The 23,490-nt window shown below is 50.4% G+C and overlaps 1 protein-coding gene across 3 annotated transcripts in view; it reads right to left on the bottom strand.

Moving 5' to 3' along the window:
• ACTN1 (actinin alpha 1) overlaps positions 1 to 23,490 on the bottom strand; it is a 94,114-nt gene that overhangs the window by 17,141 nt on the left and 53,483 nt on the right. For all 3 annotated transcript variants that reach the window (XM_036913393.2, XM_036913391.2, XM_036913392.2), the window contains exons 4-10: positions 17,279 to 17,365; positions 15,438 to 15,525; positions 14,829 to 14,907; positions 11,552 to 11,633; positions 9,653 to 9,738; positions 2,254 to 2,346; positions 851 to 1,081 (exon numbers count right to left, since the gene is read on the bottom strand). In XM_036913393.2, coding sequence (XP_036769288.1) covers positions 851 to 1,081; positions 2,254 to 2,346; positions 9,653 to 9,738; positions 11,552 to 11,633; positions 14,829 to 14,907; positions 15,438 to 15,525; positions 17,279 to 17,365 — 746 coding nt within the window. The remainder of the gene's footprint in view (positions 1 to 850; positions 1,082 to 2,253; positions 2,347 to 9,652; positions 9,739 to 11,551; positions 11,634 to 14,828; positions 14,908 to 15,437; positions 15,526 to 17,278; positions 17,366 to 23,490) is intronic.

The following is a 23,490-nucleotide window of genomic DNA, read 5'->3' as shown; positions in this document are numbered from 1 at the left end:
GCCTCTTCTCTCCTCCAGAAGCCCCATCCTGCCTCTTTCCGATGCTGCTTGTGCGCTATGCCAGCTCCCTTCCATTCCTGCCTTATATGCTTGGAGCTTCCTCATTGCCCTGTGATTTAAAGAGCCAAAAGCTCTATCATGGTGAATTTTTAAAATTCTCTTACATGTTTCTCTGGCTCATAAAATTTATCCTCAAGTCCTGAGGAGAGGAGAGAGAGAGAGGAATAACAAAAAGTGACATAAAGGAAGAGAATTTAACAACATGGAAAGCTGGTCATAATATTTTAGTTTTTTTTTTTAAGCATATAGAACATGCTTTAGGATTCCTTGCAAAATTTTATTTACATAGAGAGTCTAAAACATTTTCAAAAAAAATTTTTTTTAGTCAATAGTGGGTAGTTCTATTTTCTGTATTTCACTTATCTATATCTTTGAAATATCCATCCCCCAAAACATCTATTACTTGTTTAAGGTAATACATTTTTTTAAAGTGCTTAAACAAGATTCCATAGAAGTAAAAGTATCTCTTATCACTACTGAATTATACCCTGCTTGGTTCAGTATGTCAAGAGGCATTTTGTTTGCAAGGATGATTTTTGAGGGGTGGGGAGCGGTTAGTGGCCCTGGGGAGGTCCAGGTTGTTGTTCAGGGGTCCAAAGGGCAAGTCTGACCCGGAACAGTCAGGAGAGGGTGGGCTTGAGCCTGGGTGGTCATCTGGAAGGGAGAAAGGATTCCTGGAGCATGTGTGCGGGGAGAACACAAGGGCTTGCCTGCCCCACCCGCGATGCTACATTTGATGGTGACAAGGAGCAGCTGAGGAATGGAGGGATGGTGAGATCCGGGCACTCACAGAGACCATCCTGCCCTCGGAAGGCATGAAGGCGGGCCGGTTGCTGAGGCGCAGCTTGGTCTGCAGTGTGTTGAAGTTGATCTCCAGCTGGCACTTCTCCTGCACCTTAGGCGGCTTGTGCAGGCGCCGGTAGTCGCGGAAGTCCTCCAGCTTCTGCTGCATGGCATGCATGGTGTTCTCGGGCGCCCGGTTCTCCAGCCATGGGATGGTGCGGCGGATCCACTCCAATAGCTGGGGGGCGGAGGTGATGAGGAAGCTGGTGGGGAGAGGCACAGCCCGCTTCCCTCTCCGCCTGACGGCCTCCCAGTGGGGAATTGCTGGGGGGCATCTCTCCTGATGGCCCAACTACCACGCTAGGCCATTCCAGGCCAGGGGAAGAACTGTAGACCTGGGGGGGAAGACCTAAGTTCAAGTTCTAGATCTACTACCCGGCTGGGCTTCAGTTCCCACATCTATACCATGTAACAGTTGTTCCCTGAAGCCCTTGCCATCAGGCCTTCTAGGATTCTAGAATGTGGGTCCCAGACTCAAAAGGGGAGAGGCTTGCTCCTGGGGCACAGGCAGGGAACAGTCTGGATTGTTGTCCTTGATCGGGGAATGGTGGTACAGAAGTTGGAGAGGAGTGGAAGTGATGACGGGAAACACAGTGTCCCCCTCTGCCAGGTGCCGGGCACGTCACCCAGACTAACCCATCTCGATACTGACAGGAGTTCTGGGGACTGTGTGCTGTGGTCCCCCGGGTTACAGAGCAGGTGACCAAGGCACTCTGGGGTTATCTTGCCGAGGTGACCAAGCAGAATGGTCGTGAAGGGATGAAACCCAGGCCCTGGGGTTCTTCCTATGATCCACCAAGAGGCCAGGCTGAGCTGTTCGGAGGGCTGAATTCTTTTAGGAAGAAGCAATTGGCACCTTAACCCAAAGGTAGTCAATGGCAGAGCAACAAACCCAGCCCTGTCCCTCCTGTCTCCTGGGTGGGGCCAGCTGCTGCCCTAGCCTGAGCCAGCCCTGGTTCATATCCTCTGAGACCCAGACATGCCCCTTTCCAGTTCAAGCAAGACTCATGCTGGAAAGGCCTGAGATCCCTTGGCTCAGCTCTCACTTGGCTAGAGAAAGAACCAAGACTGGAGAGAAAGGCGAAGGGATTTCCCTGGCTCACTGTCAGTGAAAAAAAGCCTGGAGCTCAGTTCTCTAAGCCCAGAGAGTGGCCCCTGACCATCTCCCTGCTTTCTGGGAGAGCCAGAGCAGAGACCAAGTTGCCCTGGGAATCTGCGCTGGGATCCCACGGACCACACCCATCCTAGGGATGAATCTGGAGATACAGGTTCTGGGGGCTTCCTTTCCTCTCAGGGTGGGGTGGCAGGGTCTTGCTGGGGCCAGGCCAGGAGAACCCATGGGGTACCCACATCACTGGCCAGCTTCTCATAGTCCTCCATGAGCTGCTCATTTTCCTGGTTGACGGCCAACACCTTGCAGATGCGATTGGCTGCTGTCTCCGCCTGGCAGTAAGAAAGAGAGGGTCTGGTCAGTCACCCAGCACAGGGACACCCAGTACACGCCTGCACCGTACACGCCTGCACGGACAAAGCCCCTCCCACCCCCGCAGCTCCAGGCGGCTGGGCAGCTGTGGAGGTTTTGAATCCCCATCTTCCTTGCTCCTCCTCACTACCCTCTGTCAGTCCATGCTGGGTACCCTGGATCAACTCCATGAGAGAGAGGTCTTGGTAGCTGAACTGGGGGTCCAGGCTGAGCTGGGAAGAGAGGCTGAGTTTGAGGCCCAACATGTGTGTTGGGAAGAAACTAGTCCAGTGACTGATAGGATCAAAATGCTCAGCTCAGATAGAAAGGTGAAAAAAGTCATGTCCATCCTGGAATTCCAAGTGGAGGCCCTGGGATCCCAAGGCTCAGGTTCTCAGACTGGTTTTGCCAGGATTTTGGAAATGTAGGAATTCAAGTCTGGGAGTCTTGGAAAGAGGTGCTGACTGAGAAGCAGCAGGGTCTCTTGGGATCCCCTGCAGAATCTTTCAAAGCACCTGGCCCAAAGAACATCACAGAAGACCATGGGACCCTGTACTGCATTAAGGACAAGGCTTAAGGATTAATTGAGCATGAGCAGGGTGTCAAGAAAGCAAGGCACAGGTGCCTCTGGGAAAGCGGGGCACACATCCCATGCTGCAGACTGGGCAGGCAGACCCCAAAGCAGGCCTCAACAGCAAGAGGAACAAGGGGGGACTGAACAGCAATCGGATGCAAAGGCCTGGACACCCCAGAGGACACTGCTTTCTCTGGCCATACAGGGCTTTGTGTTCCTAACACCAGCAGAGGCCACGCAGCCCTAAATCCACTCTGCTTGGGTGGTTTTTAAATCACCCTGTGCTTTTGTGCACATCCTAACCCAAGTCCAGGGTTTGGGTGCCTCAAAGTCTTTTTTGGGTCCTGGGTTAAAAAGCCTCGGGGTGGGAGAGCAAATAATGCCTATGAAAAGACAGATGTGCACTCCAGGGCCCTTGATGAAGGGTGACCATGCAGACGACAAAGGTTTAAGGGGTAGGAAGATGGGACCTCACAACTGCTGGATGAACAAGACAAAATGGGTTTCAACTGCAGCAAGATAAACTGAGGCTAGGCATAAGGAAGAGCTGAGAATGACGGTGCTTTGAATTAGGAAGGAATGACTAAGAAGAGGTAAATGTTTTTTCCATACAGAATTTTTCAAATCGAACTTACTCCCACCAAATCATGTGGTTGCGTGTGACTGCTAGGATGTGTGTGAGGAGGGCAGAATGAGGTCAAAGTCAAGAGACTGCACCCCACAGGGCAAGGTATCACAGCGGGTGGGCCTCAACCAGGAGAGTCTTCTGAACAGTAACTTCAAGTCCCAGGTCTCAGGAAACTGAGGCAAGGTGTCACATCCTTAGACCCTCATCCCCTACCCCTAACTTCACTCTGTCCTGGACATGCCATGGCTGCTTCTCACACAGAATTCCTGACTCACTGTCCTTCCTCTTAAGAACCAAGAAGTAACTGTGGGAAATTCCAAGAGGCGATGAGGAGGGAAATTCCTTCTTGGAGTCTGTCCAGAAGATGTAGGGCTCTGGACAGAGCTGGGTCATGGGAGCCAGGCCAGCGTACCCCCATGAGGACGACTGGGGCTAGCAATTTGCCTGACGTCATTAGGGCCACTTCCCTTGAAAGCTAGGAAGGGGTTGCAAAGCCCCTGCCCAAAATACTGGCCAAGGGGGTAAGAATCATAGGTGGCTATTCACTGCAGGCGAGCAGCAGCTGCCACTATGATGCTGAATGGATACAGCCCTCTGTATCCTTCTTATCCTGAGTCCTCTTGAAATCTTGGGCTCAGTGCTTATAAACTTTGATTTGTGTGTCCATTCATCAAATTGGTGGCCTGAGACAAGACTGTGGACATGGGATTTTAGGAGGTATGTCCTGGGGGCCTCAAGAGCCTTGCCCAACCTCAGGGCCTGTTGACTGTTCCAGAGTCAAAGGGGACTCTTTCTGGACAAAGTCTGGGGGAGTTCTCAAGTGGGCCTCCTGGGGACTTTACACAAAGACCCAGCCTCTTTCCCAGGCCAGTGTCTCAGCCTGCCCCCGCCCAGGCTGGCTTCACCAGGAGAGACTGACTGAGAAGACCAATCATTATACCTGAAACCCAGCTTTGGATATAAAGTATGGGCACCATGGAACAAGAATGCTTTTTTTTTGTTTTTTTTGAAAAGGCCAGGAAGGGCCTATCCACAAACTCCATCAGGGTTTCCCCATCCCCGCCCCCCAAGGGACAGCTCACATCCCAGTTACCTTTAGTAAGCAGGCTCCTGGAATCCAGATTTGATTTTAGAAATAAAACAAAATAAAAAGCGACAGGCAGAATCCTCAAAATCTTGACCCCTCCCTTGTGCTCACTGCTCGATTCCCTCCCAAGGCAGGCAGAGGCGCCCCTGCAGAAACCGCTAGGTGATGGGTTAAACTTGCTTCCACATCAGTCCCTTTCTAAAGAGGGGTTCAATCACCCACCAATCCAAGCCCAGAAGGGGAGAGAGACAGCTCAGGAAGGACAAGCTTGGTAAGACCTCCAGGACATGATCCCTGGAGTACAAAGCAAGCCAGACACCTGACAGTGAGTAGACACTTGACAGCCTACCCTAGTCATCCCAATTTCCTAGTCTTCTAGCTTTTTTCTCCCGCAGCTACAAGAACCCTAGGCACTGCAGAGGATGTAGGAGAGAGGCATCCAGCACCACCAGTCATAAAGAGACTGCTGCAAGGAGAGAATTGTCCCAGGAGAAGAAAGATTCCTTCCCAAGAGACTCAGAAATGTGAGTGACGGCAGAAGAGCCCTAGGAGAGCGCTGGCTTCAGGCTATTCCTGCAAGAGAAGGGATGCTCTGGAACCTAAGAAGCAGAACCAGAACGCCTAGACCTTCCTGATCCCAACAGAATTTGCACAAAATAGGGGATGTAAGCACAAATACCCTCAGTGGGCCGAGAAAACATATTTTATAATGCTAGTCAAAAGGATTATTTCCAAATGCCAAAGGAAAAGACTTTGAGAAATTTGTGTTAACCTTTCCTTGGCTCCTATTTTCATGACCTATTTGAAGTAGTACTATTATGCAACTTAACACAGAACAATATGTTCAGTTTTACATTAGAGCTACTTTTTAAAAATTATAGGTGATTATTCTGGGAATATTAATAACTCAGCTATCCCAAATTCTCAGCTACCCAAGCCAAAGTGCTACTCTAACAATCAGCATCCAGTCAGTTGGTCCAGGCATGGTCTGGAGAGAAACCATCCTCAATGAAGGTGATGTCAGACATCCAAATGTGGCCAAATGATGGACCATGGCTCTGTCACCCACAACCCACAGACTCCCACGAATGCCAGAAAGAGCTCATCTGTGCCATTTGTCAAAAGCAGGCTCTAAGTGCCCATTTCCTTCCTCTTGCAATTACCCATGCCCAACCTTTCCTATGTGCAAATCAGCACCCAGTCTGGTATCCCACCAGGAGGCCCCCCAGGCAGAGGGAGCTGGCTCCACGGTGGCTCAGCCTCTCCCCCGCTGCTGCCTCTGGCTTTCCCCATACTCCCTGCTCTGGGCAGTGGGACGAGCCCCAGACCAGCGTTAACTTACTCCCCTCTGGAAGGCTACCCTCGTGTCACATGCTGGAGCTTTCACACAAGCTGTGACCACCTTCCTCAACAGCACTGCTCTTCCCACCCCTCCCTGGGCCTTTCAGTTGCAAACCCCTTCCACCTTTAAGACCCTCAAATTCAAGTGTCTGCTGCTCAAGACAGCCTTGTATCCTGCAGCCCTACAGCCTGCTCTTCCCTGCTCAGGTCAGTAGCGGAGCAGTGCACTGATTAGACCATAGCCATCGTTCACTTCTATTTTTTTGGGTTTTTCCAGATGGACCATTTCCTCAAGGGCGAATGGAGTTTTTTTCTCTTAGAAAATTCACAGTACTGAAAAAAGCAACCAACAGACAAAATGGACAGATGCAAACAGCACCACCTTTTCCTAAAACCATCCAGAAACACTGACAACAGATCTGCCTTAAAGGGCTGTCTCTCAGAGAGTTACCAACAGACCGTTAACTTTAAAGCACAAAATACCTAAAACAAAATCTGGTTGCTCTCTGCCCATTCTAAATCCCTGCAGGGGAAGAGGAAGGGAGAGGAAAGCTGAGAAAGAATTAGAACCAAACCAAAGTACAAAACAGAAGCTGGTCCTCATCTGACAAGGAAAATCAACCACGCACACTGTGCACCATACACCTGCATGGGCACACGTACAGCTGCACGTGTACACACATGAGCATGCATGCACACGTGAGCCTCTGCTGCCTTTCTAGTTCCAACAACCAAGGCTTGAGAAGGAAACAGTGGAGAGGATGGAAGGCACTGGGCATAGGTTTCAGAAGGTTTCCCCCCACTGGCACCAGACCTGGACACAGTCAAGACAAGAAGAGTTTGTGAGCCTGAAAGACCTCCTTCATCCAGAGAGGGGAGAAAATGTGCCTCCCACTGGCCTGTTTAGCTCTGAGCAGTTGCCTGAATCCTTAGACGTGGTCAGGGGCCATTCTGGGTGAGGGTCCTGACCAAGGACATGAGAAGACCACCACTTCCATCCCACCCCTGCCACACCCCACCCCCAAGCTGGTGACCTTGTCCTCAAATGTGGACAAAAGGAGCATGAAATGGTTGCAGCAGGGATGAGTGAGAGGGAAGAGGGCATGGGGGGAAGGTGTCATGAGATTTCGGAGGGAGAAAAGCAGGCGGCTATACGCACGCACACGCACACACGTTCATGCACACGCCCCCTTCCGAGCATTATCATCAGCCAGGACACAGGGGAGGCTTCAGAGACAGGGAAGGCCAGTGTCAGCAGGTAGGAAGCCTAGGAGCCACCCCCTGAAGGAGCAGGAGACAGAGAGGAAGGACGGTTGGGAAGAAAGGAAAGACAAGGCAGAAAGGTCAGGCTAGCCACGGACAGAGGCAAGCTGACTGTGCTCCTCAGGGTCTGTGAGGGAAGGAGATGCTGTTGCTCACATCCTGACTAAAGATGGAGGGGAAGAGGGACCAGCTGACCAGAGAGAGCAGCAGCAGAGGTGGGACAGAGAAGTAAGAAGCCAGAGGCAAGCCGGAGAAGAGGCTGGAAGGGGCTGAGTATGCTGGGCGGGCCAGCACACCGCTGAGGGGGCCTCCAGGAGGGGCTGTTCTGACGTCTCAGTCAGCACCAAGGAGGCCTGGAAGGAAGGGGAGGTGGGCCTTGGGTGCCCATCCGGGCAGGGAACTGGGCTGCTGCTAGCCCATATGGTGCCTGTGTAATCTCCTAAAGGCACCTCCTCCCAAGACACCACTATTGGAAAACTATCATACTGATTACGTTTGAAGATATTTTTACTGCCACCTGCAGGATAAATATTCAAATCTTTATCGTCTATGGTGCACACACGGCATCCTCGTGCAGCGTGCAGCCTGTACCACTGTCCACAGCAGGCCTGGCTGGGAAGGATCAGGGGTATGAGCCTCTGGCCTGAGCACCAGGGAAAAGTCAGGAAGACTTCTTCCTTCCCTGGCTGCTGGGTACTTTGAGAGGATAGTGTTGCCCAAGCAGAAATGAGAGAGAGGAAGTAGTGAGGGGATTCTGGATGTTTAAGGGAATAGTCAGGAAGCACAGCCAAGGGCTGCGCTGTTTGGAATAAGGATTCTTGACTCAGGGTGTAGGGAAGGAGCTAAGACCCCAAGTTTCTTTCCCATTCGTAGTGTCCCCTATGCCCAGTGTGTAGGGATAGAGACGTAGGATGTCATCCAGAGACTGGGGTTCTCTGGCATCTTCAAGTGTTCTGGCCATGGCTCAGAGAGCATCCTGCCCATCTGCAAGAGAAGGGGGCCTCTCTAATCCCCCTGTCCTTCCGGGGGCTGCTGGCTGAAGGATCCACGGAGGACAGAAGAGATGGGCGGCAGGGAGCGCGGGCGAGGCCAAGGGAGAGCTCACCTTCTGCGCGCCTGAGAAGGCGTGGCAGTGACATGAAACACTAGATCACATAGCCTTCCCATCCGGCCTTAGCGTGCCTACACATCTGCACAGAGAAGGAGAAGAGGTTGAGAGGAGAAGGTGGGCAGAGCAACAGCACAGATAAACCCAAACGGCCATGGTGGACAGAAAGAGCACAAGACAGACAGACAGACGATGAGGGAGCGGGCAGAGAGAGGAAAGAGGGGGCGGGGTGGGAGAGAACAGCTGAGACAGGATAGGGGAGAGAGCAGCAGGAGAAGGCTGGGCAGTGGGTGGGGAGGTGCAGCAGCGCCCCCAGCATGCATTTCAAGACAAGCCACTCAGACACCATGCGGAGGGTGGGAAATTTGCTTGAGCTCAACCATGTGACAGTGACAGGTCCCTGGCCCACAGCCATGAAGGCCAAGCCTGTGGTCTATGGTCACGGTGACCTGGATGCTATGCTTCTGGGATCCCACCTGGGAGGGGGACCTGAGGGAGGGGCTTCTGTTGTCTGAGCTAAGCCTGGTAATGAAAATATTCAAATCTCCAATGTCTGCAGCATGAATGGTGTTCTTTAGTGGTGGTACTCTTGTGCAGTGGGGAACCTGCACAACTACACTTTAACCTCAGACCTCCATGAGCAAAACTGGGCCAGGACATTTGAAGGGGCTCACAGATGCCCACCTGCTCCCTTCTTCCCTCCAAGGGGTTCTGCTTATGTCCGGGAACACAGAATGCACAGCAACTACACACAGGGGTCTCAGGCAACAGGACCCAAAGGGCTGTGGATAGATTTGTTAAATCATGCCCGTGAGAGAGAAAGGTGGAGCTTTTGATGCCTTTGTAAAATAGGCCAGTGAGGACAGGAAGATACCTCCCTAGGTCTGCCTTCTTAAAGGAAGTCCAGCTGCTCTGCTAAAGCCCGTGGCTTCAGTAGAGGTGAGTGTGGAGGGGCTTCTGCCCACTGCACCTTCCAGGCCTCCAGAACCCCGTGAGTTCACGCAGGCAGCCCTTCCTGCTTAAACCAGCCATCTGAGTCCCAGAAGGTGAGCTCTTGCCCGATTTTCTCAGAGGGGAAGAAGATGAGAGGAAGAGCAGAGGCAGGCTGGGAGAGGAGCGGAGCGAGAACACCGCACCACGGTGGCCCCGGCGGCCGACCCCACCGAAGTGACAGGCCATCCAGACCCTGTTGCTGAGGAGACAGGGGAGAAGGGGAGCGGGAACACATGGTTTGGGGTCTGGCATGAGGTGTGCTGGGCAAGGAAGGAGCAGGGGGCCCCAGGTACCTTCTGGGCCCCAGAGAAGGCATGGTAGAAGCTGGACACGTAAGTCATGATGGCCTTCTCATCCGGTCGGGCAGTTCCGACGATGTCTGTCAAGAGAAACCTGGAGTTAAAGCCAGCCGGTGAACACACCGTGCACTTCCTGATGTGATGGGGAAAGAAGCTCGCAGAACCACCGAGTCTTCTTGCCAAAATGCTGAGCCTGAATCTAACCAGCTTCTGGTATCAGCTTCCACTCCCTCGAGTCAGAGAGGTAGAGGAAGGAGTGGAATTGTGCCCCAAGGAAGCAGGCAGACCAGCCCAGGATGAGTGACATTGCATGAGACAGCTGGCCCGATTTCTGGAACAAGTTCAATGTCAGGAATCAGAGGGGTTGGAGGAGGAGAGAAATGCTACAGATTAGAAGAGACGTAAGAAATATATAAGCTAGATACCATGTGTAGACCTTGTTTGGATCCTGATTAAAACAAACCAGCTCTATAAAGAAACAACTGGGAAACTTTATTTTTAACTGGACAGATGTATCAAGAAGTTACCGCTAATTTGCTAGGTGTGAAATCTGCTTTATGGCTGTCTAAGAAAATATCTCTTTTTATGGCATATATTCTGAAATATGAAGCAGTGAAATGCTGTGATATCTGGGATTTCATTAAAAGATTTCAACAAAGAAAACAAAAAAAGAAAAATGTCACAAAATCTCAGTAATTGTTACATCTGCATAATGGCTATGCATACATTCATTATACTATTTTCTCTGCTTTTATATATATATTTGAAATTGTTTGAAAATTTTTCTAATGTAATTTTGAAATAAGAAAGGCTACTAGTGTGGTGAGGGTAGCAGGGAGCAGAGGCGGAGGGAAGTCTTGGATGCTACCACAGTCCCTCCTGCCCCCCACAGCACCTGCCCAGCCCCGCAACACTGAACAGGCACACTCCAAAATGACACCTGAGCCGCTGGGGTCAGGGAGGGCACCAGAGGGAAGGAGACCAGGGATGTCAGGCTTGTGCCAGGGGGCAAGGGCAGAGGTGGAGGGAAGAAGGCCCAGATGGAGGCAGCCAACCAACCCATTCATGGCACATGGGCCTCTGTGTGTCCCCCTAGCGCCCAACCTCTGTCTATCCCCATCAGGCCATTCTGCACAGTGAGAGGTATAAGGCCGGGTCCAGTGGCCTGAAGACCTGAGTTTCCAGTTCTAGGACCCCTTCTTTGATAAGGATGCTCTTGTGTCAAACACCAAACCTGACCCACCCACACAGCCTGGCCAGCAAGGTCTGGGGCACACAGGCTTCAGCACGAATCAGAAAAGTCCAAACTAACTTGGCCTCTTCTTCTCCACTTGGCATGAAGCCACTTCCTCTGGCTGAGTGTGCTGAGCAAGCCGGGTCTCTCCCAAGGGGGAAGTCCAGACACGGCTCTCTAGACCCTCCTTGTAAGGCAGGGGACAGGGCAAGCCCAGGGCTGCCAAGACCTTGGTGTCAAGACCAAATGCCTCCCCAGCCCCTGTCACAGCTGGGGCACAGTGGACCCCTAAGCTCAGCAGTCTACAAACCACCCAGAGCTCGGAAGGTTAGGTAGTGTGCCTCTGCAGATCACCCCTCGGCAAGGGGGAGCCCCCTGCCTTGGGCAGGAAGGAGGTAGACAACAAAGGGTATCAGGATGTGCCAGTCCAAAACATGCCACTTTGACATAAGATTTATTTTGACCTGAAGTCATCTGAGTCCCAAAAATCCCTCTCAAGGAACTATGGAACCCTAAAAGGCAGGTGACTCTGGCTCCCTAAAAGAGGCCCTGGTCACCAGGCCTTCTCCCTCCCTCATCCGGCTGCCGAGGCCCACCCCTCCCGGCCACTGGATGGCAGCGGGAGGAAAGCTGGGGGGTCAGCGGCAGAGAGCCTTTACCTTCAGCATCCAGCATCTTGGGGATGTCCAGGTACTTCTCCGCCACATCAAAGGCTGTGTTCAGATTTGTGAGCGGGTCATCCTAGAGGGGTGAGGAGGAAGCAGTCAGACAGTGAGAGGCATGGCAGGTCCCTGACCACCCCATCTGGGTGATGTCCAAGACTGGAGGCAGAGGGGACTTCTACTGTCACCACCTCCCCACCCTGGCCCCAGGCTTGGTCCCAAAGGGCCACCTCTCGGCACAGAAGGCAGACCTCACTTCCAGTACTCACTGGCTATGGGTTTAAAACACCATCGTTTCTCCTCAAGCTTCAGTTTCTTTGTCAGAGAAATGGGGTGAAGAATACTGGTCTACAGCCCAAGAAAGAACTGCTAAGAAAGATGTGCTTAGAGCAGAGCACCGGTCTGAGTGCCATTAGTCTTGGCTTCTGGTTTCAGCCCTGCCACCAGCCAGTGTGCCTTGTGGGTAAGTAATCTGACCTCAGTTTCCCCATCCATACTCAAGAGTTGGGCTAAGTCCATTTGGTGCTCACATTCCATGAAATTTTGGGGCGTCTTCAATAGCCACAGCCTTCTGACTATTCTGATTTCTACTGCTTTCTTAAGAAAACTTACTGGGGATTGGCAAGGATGTGGAGAACTTGGAACCCTTGTGCATCATTGGTGGAACTAAAATGGTGCGGCTGCTGTGGAAAACAGTGTGGAAGTCCTCAAAAAGTGGAACATGGAACTACCACATGACCCAGCAATCCCACCTCTGAGTGTCTATCCCAAAGAATTGTAAGCCGGGACTCAACAGACACCTACCCCCATGCTCACAGCATTATTCACAACAGCCAAAAGGTGGAAACAACCCAAATATCCACTGGCAGACAAAGGGGTACATCAAATGTGGTCTAGCCATACAATGGACTATTGTTCAGCCTTAAAAAGGAAATTCTGATGTGTGCCACAACATGGGTGAACCATGAAAACATTTTGTTAAGTGAAGGAAGCCAGTCACAAATATTGTGTGGTTTCACCTATTTCCAAGTAGTCGGATTTGTGGAGACAGAAAGTGGAATGCTGGCTGCAGGGGCTGGCGGAGGGGAAGGCACAGTAATGCTTTATGGGTTCAGAGCTTCAGGTTTGCAAGATGAAGACAGTTTTGGAGGTGGATGGTGGTGATGGCTGCACAACAATGGAAATGTACCTATGTTACTAAACTGTACAGTTAAGAAAGACTCAAGTTTTTATGTTATATACATATTTTGTGTTTTTTGTATGTTTTATGTTACATGTATTTTACCGCGACTTAAACTAAATTTTTTTTTAATGTGCAAAAACCCCACAACCTACTTGGGGGAAGTTCCTTGCCAGACCTCTAGCTCTATTCTTGGTCCCCCAGACTAACCTGAAGTTGATTTTGTCAACCCAGGACTCAGTTTCCCCATTTGCTAAGGTGAGATCACACAGTAACAAAGGGATTAATAGATTCATTTGGGGACACTTTCAGGAAGAAATTGCTCAAAATAGAGAAGGTGAAGTCCTTCTGGAAAAGTCTCTGACAGCTTCCAGAATGGAAAACACTGCCAAGGTCATTTCCGACCAGGGCCTTAGGCAGTCGTCAGGCGCTGGGTGTCACCTGCCTGCCCCACTCAACTCCCTGGGACTGCCAGGTGCCCACGCCCACCTAAGGCTGCCATGGGAGGAGGGAAGCGCTTCCTGGTCAGAGCCCTGTGGCTCTCCCATGTCCAAGCACCAGCTGGCTCTGGCAACCTGTGCTTTCTGGGAAGTATTCAGCAGGACCAGCTCTGTGCCAGCATTTGGGCTGGGGTTTACTGGTGCTACTGAATTAAAGAGAGAGGGAGACAGACTCAGCGAAACAGGGAGAAATGAAAAGATACAAAGCAGGATGGAGGGTAGGGAGAGAGCCAGCTGGGAATCAGACAAAGGCCCCTGGACTCTTAGCCCCAAACGACTGGGGCACAGCCAGCACGGCCGCACTTGGTGTGGGGGTGGGGACAGCTGGGGCTGCTGCTGCCCCAGCACACCCAGCAGGGACCCAGAGCCTTGCACACCTGTCACCAAAGCACATCAGCCGAATAGCAGGTATGTGAGGATGCCTTCAAAGGAAAATAATCACCACCCCTAGGATCGCCCACCTCAGCACTGCTTGATTTGGCCACACAGCTTTCAGATAAGTCAGGGGCTTTCTCAAACTCATGTTTTTCACTGCTAGGCAGCTGAGTTAGAGGGCTGAGAACCCCCCTACCACCTAAGATGTTAGTTTGAGAAGGGCTGGCCCCTGTCCATGCACCCCTGGACACAGCCATACTCCTCTCCGTCAGCACATGGACCCTTCCAAGTGGGCAGAGGCCCCAGCTTTGGCCCAGTTTAAGGTGCTCAGAGGGGATGGGAATCTGCTCCTTTCCTTCCTCACAAACCCTTTTTGGCAGCTCACTCCCCACACCCTGGCAACAGAGGACCTGACGTCACCATGGGTCGGTGTTAACATCAAGCCTCACTTCTGGGGACATAGGTGAAGCGGAGGCCTTCCCTAAACACTGTGTGCTCCAAGTGTCAAGGTCAAGTGAAGAAATATAAGAACAGTCATTCCTAGAAGCCACCTTGCCAAGAAATTCAAGCACAGACAGGCAACATTCCAGCCAAGCTCCAGACAGCAGGCAGGGGCATGGGGGGGCTCCAGGGGCAGGAACATTTGCCTCCTGGGACTGGCGTGGAAGGAAGATGGTACGGTGTCCTGGACAGGCCGCCCTAAGGTCTAGGCCAGGCTCCTTTAACCCATCTGGACGTAAGAACCACCACAAGGCTAGAAATACAGCTCCCGCCTCCAGGTCTGCTCCTCAACACCCCTGCCCCCCAGCAGCTTCCTGCCAAACACATCAGTGAGATCAAGCAGAGGCAAAGAAAACCTCCAGCCACACTTCAGAAATGAGAGAAGCCAAATCTATGGTGAGAACCTGCCCAGGACTTGGACTTGGATGGGATGAGATGCCTTTAAGAGTATGAAACATCACAAATTATGGGAGTAATAAATTTCCACTTTATAAAGCCTGGAAAAGAAGAATGGGAAACGCGACTGTTCTATCACCCTAACAAAATTGCTGCAGTGGTTCCAGGGTTTTCCTGGTGGGCTGCTCTCGTCAACAAGGACACTCATGCTGGCATTTATGGTATGAAGGAGCTGTCCTACAGGAGGCCGAGCCCTGCCCTTCCCCACCCATCCCCGCCCACCCCCTCACCGGGGACCGGCAGCCAGGGGGGCACACCTTACCTTCCGCAGTTTCCCGTAGTCAATCAGCTCAGGCCGATGTCGGTGGATCAAGGCACAGAAGCCAAGGCCATCCTTCCAGCTGCACAGGGAGAGAGAAAGTGAGGCAAGCTGGTGGGGCCAAGCACTGGTGGGGCACAGGGGAAGTGGGGAGTCCTCCTTTTTTCCAGAGATGAATACATAATGTTTCACAGCAAGGGTTAGAAGGCAGGACGGAAGGAATGCTTCTTCCTGCCACCAGGCACTGGCGTCAAGGTGTTGTGGGGCTTGGCAAGTTAAGACAGATTCGCCACATCCAACCCTACCACCCACCAAGGACTCGGACCCATCTGTTCTGTTCAGGAGCCCAAGTTAGAACTTCCTGGACACTGTCCTTGGGAAGCTCCAGGATCATAAGCATCAACTGTGTAGGAGGCAGCAGCCACATCAGACACTGCCAGGAGGGAGAGGGGGCATCTAAGGGTCTGTGGCACTCCCTTCCCAAGAGAGGTGACTTCTTCCCTGAGGGCCTCTGCTCTGCTCTAGGGCTGACACGGACCCAGCCAAGGGAGCCCAGGGGCTGTAGGGAGGTGGTTTAGGTTCCACAGAGCCCCTCGGCCCACCACCACTCACCTAATGTGGAAGTTCTGGATGTTGACGTTTTTGTAAGGGGCTGTTTTTCTCTGACACCATAAAAGCAGCCCTTCCTTCGCGGATGTCTCTGTGGGGAGGGGACGATGGGCAGAGGTCAGAGGGCTGGCTCAGAGGAGGGAGAGGAGTTGGCTCTTGGGAAGCCCCCCACGACCACTTGCTTTCACATGGGGGTTCACACAAAGACCCTTAGATTCTAACCCAGCTGCTACCAGGCCATCAAGTCTAACTCCCTTACAAAGTCAGAGAAGTCATCTGAGAAACACAGATAAAACAAGCTAGCCACATCACACATTAAAATATGAAGACCTCAGCCTTCCAAACTTTCAGAATAGTGATTGCTCCCTTTTATTCAAAAACATTAGCAAAACAATAAGTTGGCAACCTATGTCATGTGGCCACTTTGGAGAGGAAGGTTTGGTCTGTCAAATCTGAAGCCCAGGAATCTCTGGACAGAGGCACATGTGCCCTGTGGAGTGCACACAGACATGTGGGAAGAAAGCACTAGGCCTCCTATTCAGATTTAGTGTTCATCTAAAAAATAAGGATTCTTTATATTTAATGCACAGATTGACACTATTGCTGGATGTGCATAGGGAACATCTGATAAAGCAGGCAGGTATCTAAGGAAGCTTCTAGTACCGAAGGGCTGCGAACCTCACTGCCTCCATGTATTCACGTTTGTGGATTGCAGGTTATGGTAGCCAGAGAAGTGGGTTCTCATTTACTTTCAATTCACAAAATGGACTTTATAAAATGATGTGAAATGATTCCTGCAAAGATAATATAATAATTCAAGCACAAGCAAACAATAAAAAAAGTCAGCAAAGCTAATGCTTTTACTCTTAGTTCAAGTTCTTCATCAGCGATAAGATTAAAACAATGACAATTTAATCAGAGCTGACAAGGAATGTGCCCAAAAGAATCCAACTCATCAAGAAGGCAATTTGAAAATGGATTTATATCCACCATTACTAATGAAAGCCACACCTTATGTGACCACTACAGGCAACTTTTTGACCACTTCAGCCCTAAATACCAAATATCTATAAACCAAACTTAGACTTTCACATTGCTGTATCAAGTGTCAAACCAAGAATTCCATAACAAAGCAATTTAACCCACATTGTTTTCGTTAAAAAAAATCACTTTGAATAAAAATCTTCATAATATTTCTGGGCTATTAAAATGAATTAAAAAAATTTTTTAAATATCTCTACTGCATCTTTTTAAAATTTGTTTTTATTATGTGACTAGCATGTTCGTATTGTATGTGCTTTATAATATGAATGGAATTACATAAACATGATTTGTTTCAAAATAAATACATACACGTCAGGCATAAAACTCAAAAAGTGCTGGAGCGTGGAACCAAAAGTTCAGAGATCACGGCCCTGACCATGGCAGCCTCTTGCAGATCTGCGAGGCGGCCACCAGAGGGTGCTATGGGAGCAAACTGGAGGACCTGGGGTCAACTCTGCGCTTCGGACACTCCCTCCTGGCTGAAATTACCCTATGCTTGCGAATTTAACACTCCAAGGGCCAGGTGGAGTTTCCAGTACACTTCCCCACAGCAACTCTGGGTTGTCCCAAAGTGAGGGGTTTCCCTGGGGCCACCCCACACAGTTCTTACTACTCTACAGACTAGAAGGGAGGCAGGAGATATCAGCAACAGGTCAGAAGCTCAGGATGTGGCCCATGAGCAAGCCTCCATTACCCAGGGTCAGAGAGTTCTCCAGGCCGAGCCCAGGGAAGATGTCCTGACAGTGAAGGCAGGGGAGAGGTAGGGGCTTTGGACATAAGGAACAGAGCAAGAGACCTACCTTCTACAGAGATGTCCTGGATGGCAAAGCGGAGGATGATGGTCCAGATCATGCCCAGGGTCATTTTCACATTCCCATCCACGATTTCTAGAGGAAGGGCAGCAAGGACACATTAGAAGGGGTTTTAGCAGGACAGATAACATTTCCTGAGCACCCATGTCACTGCATGCTCCATGCAGGAAATCAAAGAAAAAACAGTTCAGTTCCACTTGGGAGAAAACTAAGTTATGTTTTTAAAAGTTAGTTGTAATTACATGGCACAGGTGCCAGGAGAGAAATCTACTTGGGGGTGCCTGGGGTGGGCACAAGGTAGGTGTGGTCAATTCTCCTGCATCAGGAAAGGCAACGGAGAAGGGTGTGTCTTAAACCATGACGTATTCACCAGCCAGACAGAGAGGAAGGGGGAGGCTTTCTAAGTTACCATGAATGTTCTAGAAATTCTGTGAGTTGGGGAACTCAGGGCAAAACAGTTCTCGGAATAGCCATCCACACCCAGAAAGCCAGGACAGAAAGTGACCAACCTAATGAAGGTTTGTAAAATGCCCAGCTTGAGGGATCCACTAACTCACAGATCAGCTTCATGCCGTTAGTTGGGTATTAAGATACATGTTTTTAAGAAATCAAACAACAGTTTCAAGATGACTTCTAAGAGATAACCCGCTGAATTCAGTCCAAGCAGCACTTTTTGGACCTAAAAAAATGCTATAAATTCTAAGTGATTTTTGCTTTTGCTTTTTCCTATACCAGGCCCAGAGGCCAGGAATATAAACATAAGTAAGTCCCATCTTTAAAGAGTCTAAGATATGGAGCCATTTATTGTCTTGTAGGCTGAGCAGATGACAGTCAAATGTAGACTCCTTATACTCCCCTGCTTCCAGACTAGGAGACAGTAACCCTGCCCCATGGTAAGGTACTCTCACCGTTAAGAGTAAGACATTTAAATAAATATCTTACCTTTTCCTACCTGCAGTGCTAATTTTGGGGGCGACCCACCAGAACCATGAGAAGGAGAAACTTCCAGGGACTCCTGATTCTCTGAGCCCATATTCATTAGAGTTTGAGTCCCACAAACCCCTTAAACAAGAGTGGATTCTATTACAGAAATTACATTCTAAGATCTTATTCCCTTCCTCAAAAGTCAGAGCAAAATTGTGTGCTGCTGGATGACCAGCGAGGCACACAGCACCAGAGCAGCTTCCCAGGGGCTGGGGGGCAGCTAATGCTGTCGAGTCTGCTGCAGCGTGCTGAGGAGGCACAGTGTCCACGGTGGCCATGGGATGGATGTAACTTCCTGTTAAATGCCCCTCCCAGAGCCCCAGTGGGCACAGACTCAGTCTGAGGGCCTGGAACAGAGCCAGGGAGCTATGGCGTCACACAACCACTTTCCTCAGCGAGAACAGCCAGCCAGCACACTGCAGAGCACACTGGGGGCAGTGGAGGCTGTTCATCAGTTAACAGTCAGTTCACAAAGGTTTGCTATTTTAAAAATGCTGTTTCATTTGCAACCTCCAATGGTTCCACATCTGCAACATTCACAGAGGTTCCCTAGTTTGATAAGAAAGTTCTAAATTCACAGTAAGTAGGGAAAGCCATGAACAGACACGTCACAAAACATGCAATACAAATAACCAACTCAAAAGAATGTTTAATCTCACTTGTAATTAAAGAAATAAGACACTATTTTCCCAGCTGTTAAATTAGCAAACTTAAAAAACAAGCAAACACACACCTTGATGGTCACAAGCCTACCGCTGTGGCTAGGAGTGTAAACTGGTTTGACATTTTTTTTCTGCGAAATACTCTGTTAACAGGGAGCAAGCATCTTGAACTTGTTCAACCTTTGACAGTAGAGTTCTACCTCTAGGAATCTGCCCCTAGGCAATTACATGAAACACAGAGTAAGGCCCCAAATTGGAAACCCTGGAAATGTAAAAGGTACAAGGTGTGACTGAATAAATCCCAGACCCTGTCAGCCCTCTGCTCAAACCCCTACGGCTTCCCACCACATCTGGAGCCAAGGTCAGGTGCTGGGGGGCCCTCAAGGCCCCTCCAGACCCTCCAGTCACCCGGCCTCCTGCTCTTCCTTCCCTGGACATCCACCTGGCTTGTCCCTCACCTCCCTCCTGTCTCCACTTATCTTCTCTTTGAGACTTTCCTTGATCTCCCACTTTTCTCCCTGCTTTATTTCTCTCCATCTGACAGATGGACGGATGTGTACATTTTCTCTCTCCCCTTCTAGAACACAAGCTCCATGAGGGTGACGATTTTTCTGTTTTGATACTCGTAGCGCCCAGCATAGTGCCTGGCACAGAGAAAGCCCCCCATCATCATTTGTTGGATGGATGGATGAATGAACACCAGAGGGCAGACATGTGGCCCAGGGTACAGAACAGTGCTCAGGCTCAGACACCTCCAGGGCAGACCCAGGTCTGTGACACAGCACAGCTATGCTCATCAAATAGATGATTAAACCAGCCATTAAAAGTTTACCAGTTTTTAATGACTTGGAGAAATCTTTACAATATGGAAGGTGAAAGAAGTATGACATTTTATAGACAATGTTTCACATACAAGAGGGCATCTTTATGAAGTCTAGAAGAAGCTCCAGGAGTAAGGCTGCCGCTTGGCCTTTCCAGGAGTGGAGGCTGCACACGGCCCCCTCCGCAGCCCTGTGGCCTCCTGCCACCTTCCACTTTGAAGGCCAAATGCCTGGGCCTGCTGCTGGCCTTCAGCTCAGTGCCCTCTGGCACTGAGGGAGACAACACCACTTCTTTTTTGGGTCTCACCTACTCCTCTCATCCTTCCACAGAAACCCTCCTGGGATTTTTACCTACTGAGCTCTCACTCATACCAAATTCTCCAGGAGCCGACCATAGGTAAGGGGGTGGGGTATGTTCAGTTAACTCCCCATGCACCAGCCCCATGCACCTGGGCTCCAGGGCCCACCTGCCTCCCGCCCTGTCCTCGGAGTGTAACCCTCCCTGGAGGCCCTCCTTCCCCAGGTCCCAGAACCGTGCATCCTCTTCCCAGGCATCTCTGTCTAGAATAAGGACCCATCTCACAGGCAACCTCCTGTCAGGGGGCTGCCGGGAATGCTGGATCCAAAAGGGGGTCCCAAGCTGGGCCCTGTGGGGAAAGTCTGGTGATAGATTAACAACTTCTACCACAGGATGGAAAGAGGTGGGGCGCGTGTCTGCCACTGCTGATCTACAGCTAGCGGCAAAGCTGGCCACAGCCAGCACCTATTCAGAACCTGTTTCTCCCCTGCCCCACCTCCAGGGAGGCAGTCATTAGCATTATTCAGAGGGTAGAATGAAGAAATGCCTCAGGACAGAACCTAGCCCTCAGGGGGTCACCAACTTCCCAGGCTAGTACTTTAGCTACACCACCTACCCCACCAATTCGTCCTGAGGACAGATGGTAAATCGTGGAGACCACCCCAGGCTCTTGGCACCCAAAGCCATCAAGCCTTCACCGCCCAAAGAGCTTAAAAACTCCTTCCAGGTCATTTCATCGGGTTAAATCTCAACCACTCACCCAGGGCAAATCTCAACTTATGAGGTCTGGACATTCTAGAATCAAGTACCCTGCAAGAAATCATAAGGATCTATCCTAGCCTCTCCTGATGTACGAAGTTCCTTGCCTCCAGCCTCCATCTGAACCACTTTGGGAGAAGAGAATGCATGCCCTTCCCAGGGCACCCACTCCATTCCCTGAGGCTGTGCATGTTGTCCATGATTGGCCTGCCCATACGATCTCCTCTGGGCCTGGTTCTGCCCAGTGGGGCCGACCAGAGAGTCTAGTCTTGCACTGCACGGTAATCCTTCAAAGGTCTGGCTTTTGCTCCTGCTGGTCCCAGGCCCCACAGCACATCAGCCCAGGATGCTCCCCAGTTAGGAAAACCAGCATCATGTCCTCCAACCCCAAACCCCACCCTTAGGAAAGAGCCCATTCCAGGAGATCTGCTCCACTGTCTTTTATTTTATAGTCTACAGCAGTAAACTCCATTTCATCAAATAAGTAAAACCCATCTGGGGCCTCATCTAGTTTCCTGGCGCAGCAGAGCAGCCATCCCAGCAGGACGTTGGCGCTCAGCTTGAAATGGAGATGATTGCAAAGTGGGAAGCCTCAGCCTAGAGCGCTAGCCCCCCAGGGTAGTGATAAGGTAAGGAATATCTCTTTTTAAAGGAGCCTTTACAGGAGGTTTAAAAATCTTTAAAGAGGAGAGCCTTGTTAAAGGAATGGGAAACCCACAGCCCTTAGGTTAAGTGAACTCCCAGAAGAGTGGAGGTGCCGGTGGGGGGTTTACGCCACCAGCGTCTGTCTTTGCCCCTTGCCCTCTGCTGGGTAAGCACAGCCGACCGACCTGCCACTGCAAGGCTGAGGAAAAGCCATCGTGAGAGCTCTGTCCTAGGCACCCGCAGGGGAGGCAGCAATGCCTGAGATGTTGGGAAGAGGTTCAGACCTCAGCTCTGGAGCCCGAACCCCCAGATTTAGTCCTGGCTCTGACATATGGGAGCCATTTGCCCAGAGCCTATGCTCAACTGCACCCCATGCTTCCACTCTGGCAACTCTACTGAGCCTCAGTTTCCTTGATCATAAAACATGGCTGGTGACACCCAACCTACAGGCCTGTTCCAGGTGGAAGGGGATAACCCGCGCAAGGCAGCCTGTCTAGCCAGGCACACACCTGCAACCAAATGCCATTCTCTCCCACCTTCCCCTTCTCTCCTCCCCTTTGGAGTACAGAGTCTTTAAAAAAAAAATTTTTTTTTAGGTAGTTGTTAGATTTTTCTTTCTAAAAATCTGGATTTTTTTGGCTACTTTTGAAAAACTGGAAGACCTAGCGATGCTAGACCTGTATTCTCACACAGCAACAATCGAGTAAATCTACATGGCAGCTGTCCTGTTTAGAAGGACGTGCTCTTCTCAGTTCTCCACAGTCCCCACCCACCCTTACTGCCCACGCTTGGCTCACATATCTTTTACTTCCCTGTCCCAGTGGGCATCTGAGCCGGCACCAGACCACCTGAGTGCCAATTTCTTTGGCTTCCCCGTCCTGCTTAGTCAAAACTTTTTCTGCCAAGTCTTTATTCCTTCTTAATAGAACAAACTGTCTTCTTTTCTTATTAAAGGGCAGGGAATATTTTTCCACTCACAAAGGAATGCACCCTGCTATGTGCAAAGTTTTCAGACACTTACTGAACACCTACTGTGTGTGCATTGTGCTGCTAGGAACTGGGCCACAAGGATGTATAAGACATGGTTTCTGTTCACACTGAGGGCATGTGGGGAAGTATAAGGCTCTGCCTTATACCTACTCCAAGCACTAGCCTGAGTCCCCCCCCACAGTAAGGCAGGTAGGGGTTGGCAAACTTTCTGTAAGAGGCCTAATAGGAAATATTTTCAGCTTTGCAGGCCACTCAGTCTCCGTCTCAACTATTCAACTCTGCCAGTTTAACAGAAAGCAGCCACAGATATGTAAATGAACAGGTGTGGCTGATTCTCCATATTTACAAACACCCATTATCAGCCATATTTGACCCCATGGACTGTAGTTTTTCAACCCCTGTGCTAAAGTTTCTCAGCTTCTCAGCAATATAAAATTCTTCATTTTCTAGAAAACAGAAAAGCCAGGGTGGGGAGGCATGGCGAGGGGGGTGCACAGCTTTAAAGTCACCAACGAGAGAAGAGATCTGCTCCAATGGCATTCCTGGAGCAAGTTCCCCACCCTTTTCAAGGCAAGGCCACTCTCTGAGGCATTTCTTTGGTATCACGCTGACCTGATCTGAGCTCTGGCTCTGCCGCTTACCGACAAGCAACCTTAAGCAAGTTACTTAACCTCAGTAGGCATCTGTCTTCTTTCCTAAACATGGGGATAATAGTTAGAGCCCTTTCATAGGGCTGATATGAGGATTGTACAAGTCACAGACGCAAAGGTCTTGGGCACTGTACCTGCCACAGAGTATGTGCTCAGGAGTTACAACCATGGTTAAACCTTCAATGGATGAATGAATGGAGACTTACTCATCTTTAGATCTCTGGCACCAAAGGCAGGTGAACACTTGCTGAATCCATGGGACACAGCACTGGCAGGGCTGGGGTATAAGTGTTCTATTCTAATCATCTTCAGAGCCACCTCAATGCATTAAGAAGTTGTGCTGCTTCCTTTTAACCATTAAGAACATGCTAATAATGGTTTAAAATGAGCT

This window comes from Manis pentadactyla, chromosome 11 (genome assembly GCF_030020395.1).
Source record: "Manis pentadactyla isolate mManPen7 chromosome 11, mManPen7.hap1, whole genome shotgun sequence".
Lineage (NCBI taxonomy): Eukaryota > Metazoa > Chordata > Mammalia > Pholidota > Manidae > Manis > Manis pentadactyla.
The sequence above is the reverse complement of the archived record's forward strand: the minus strand, read 5'-3'. Positions and strand labels throughout refer to the sequence as shown.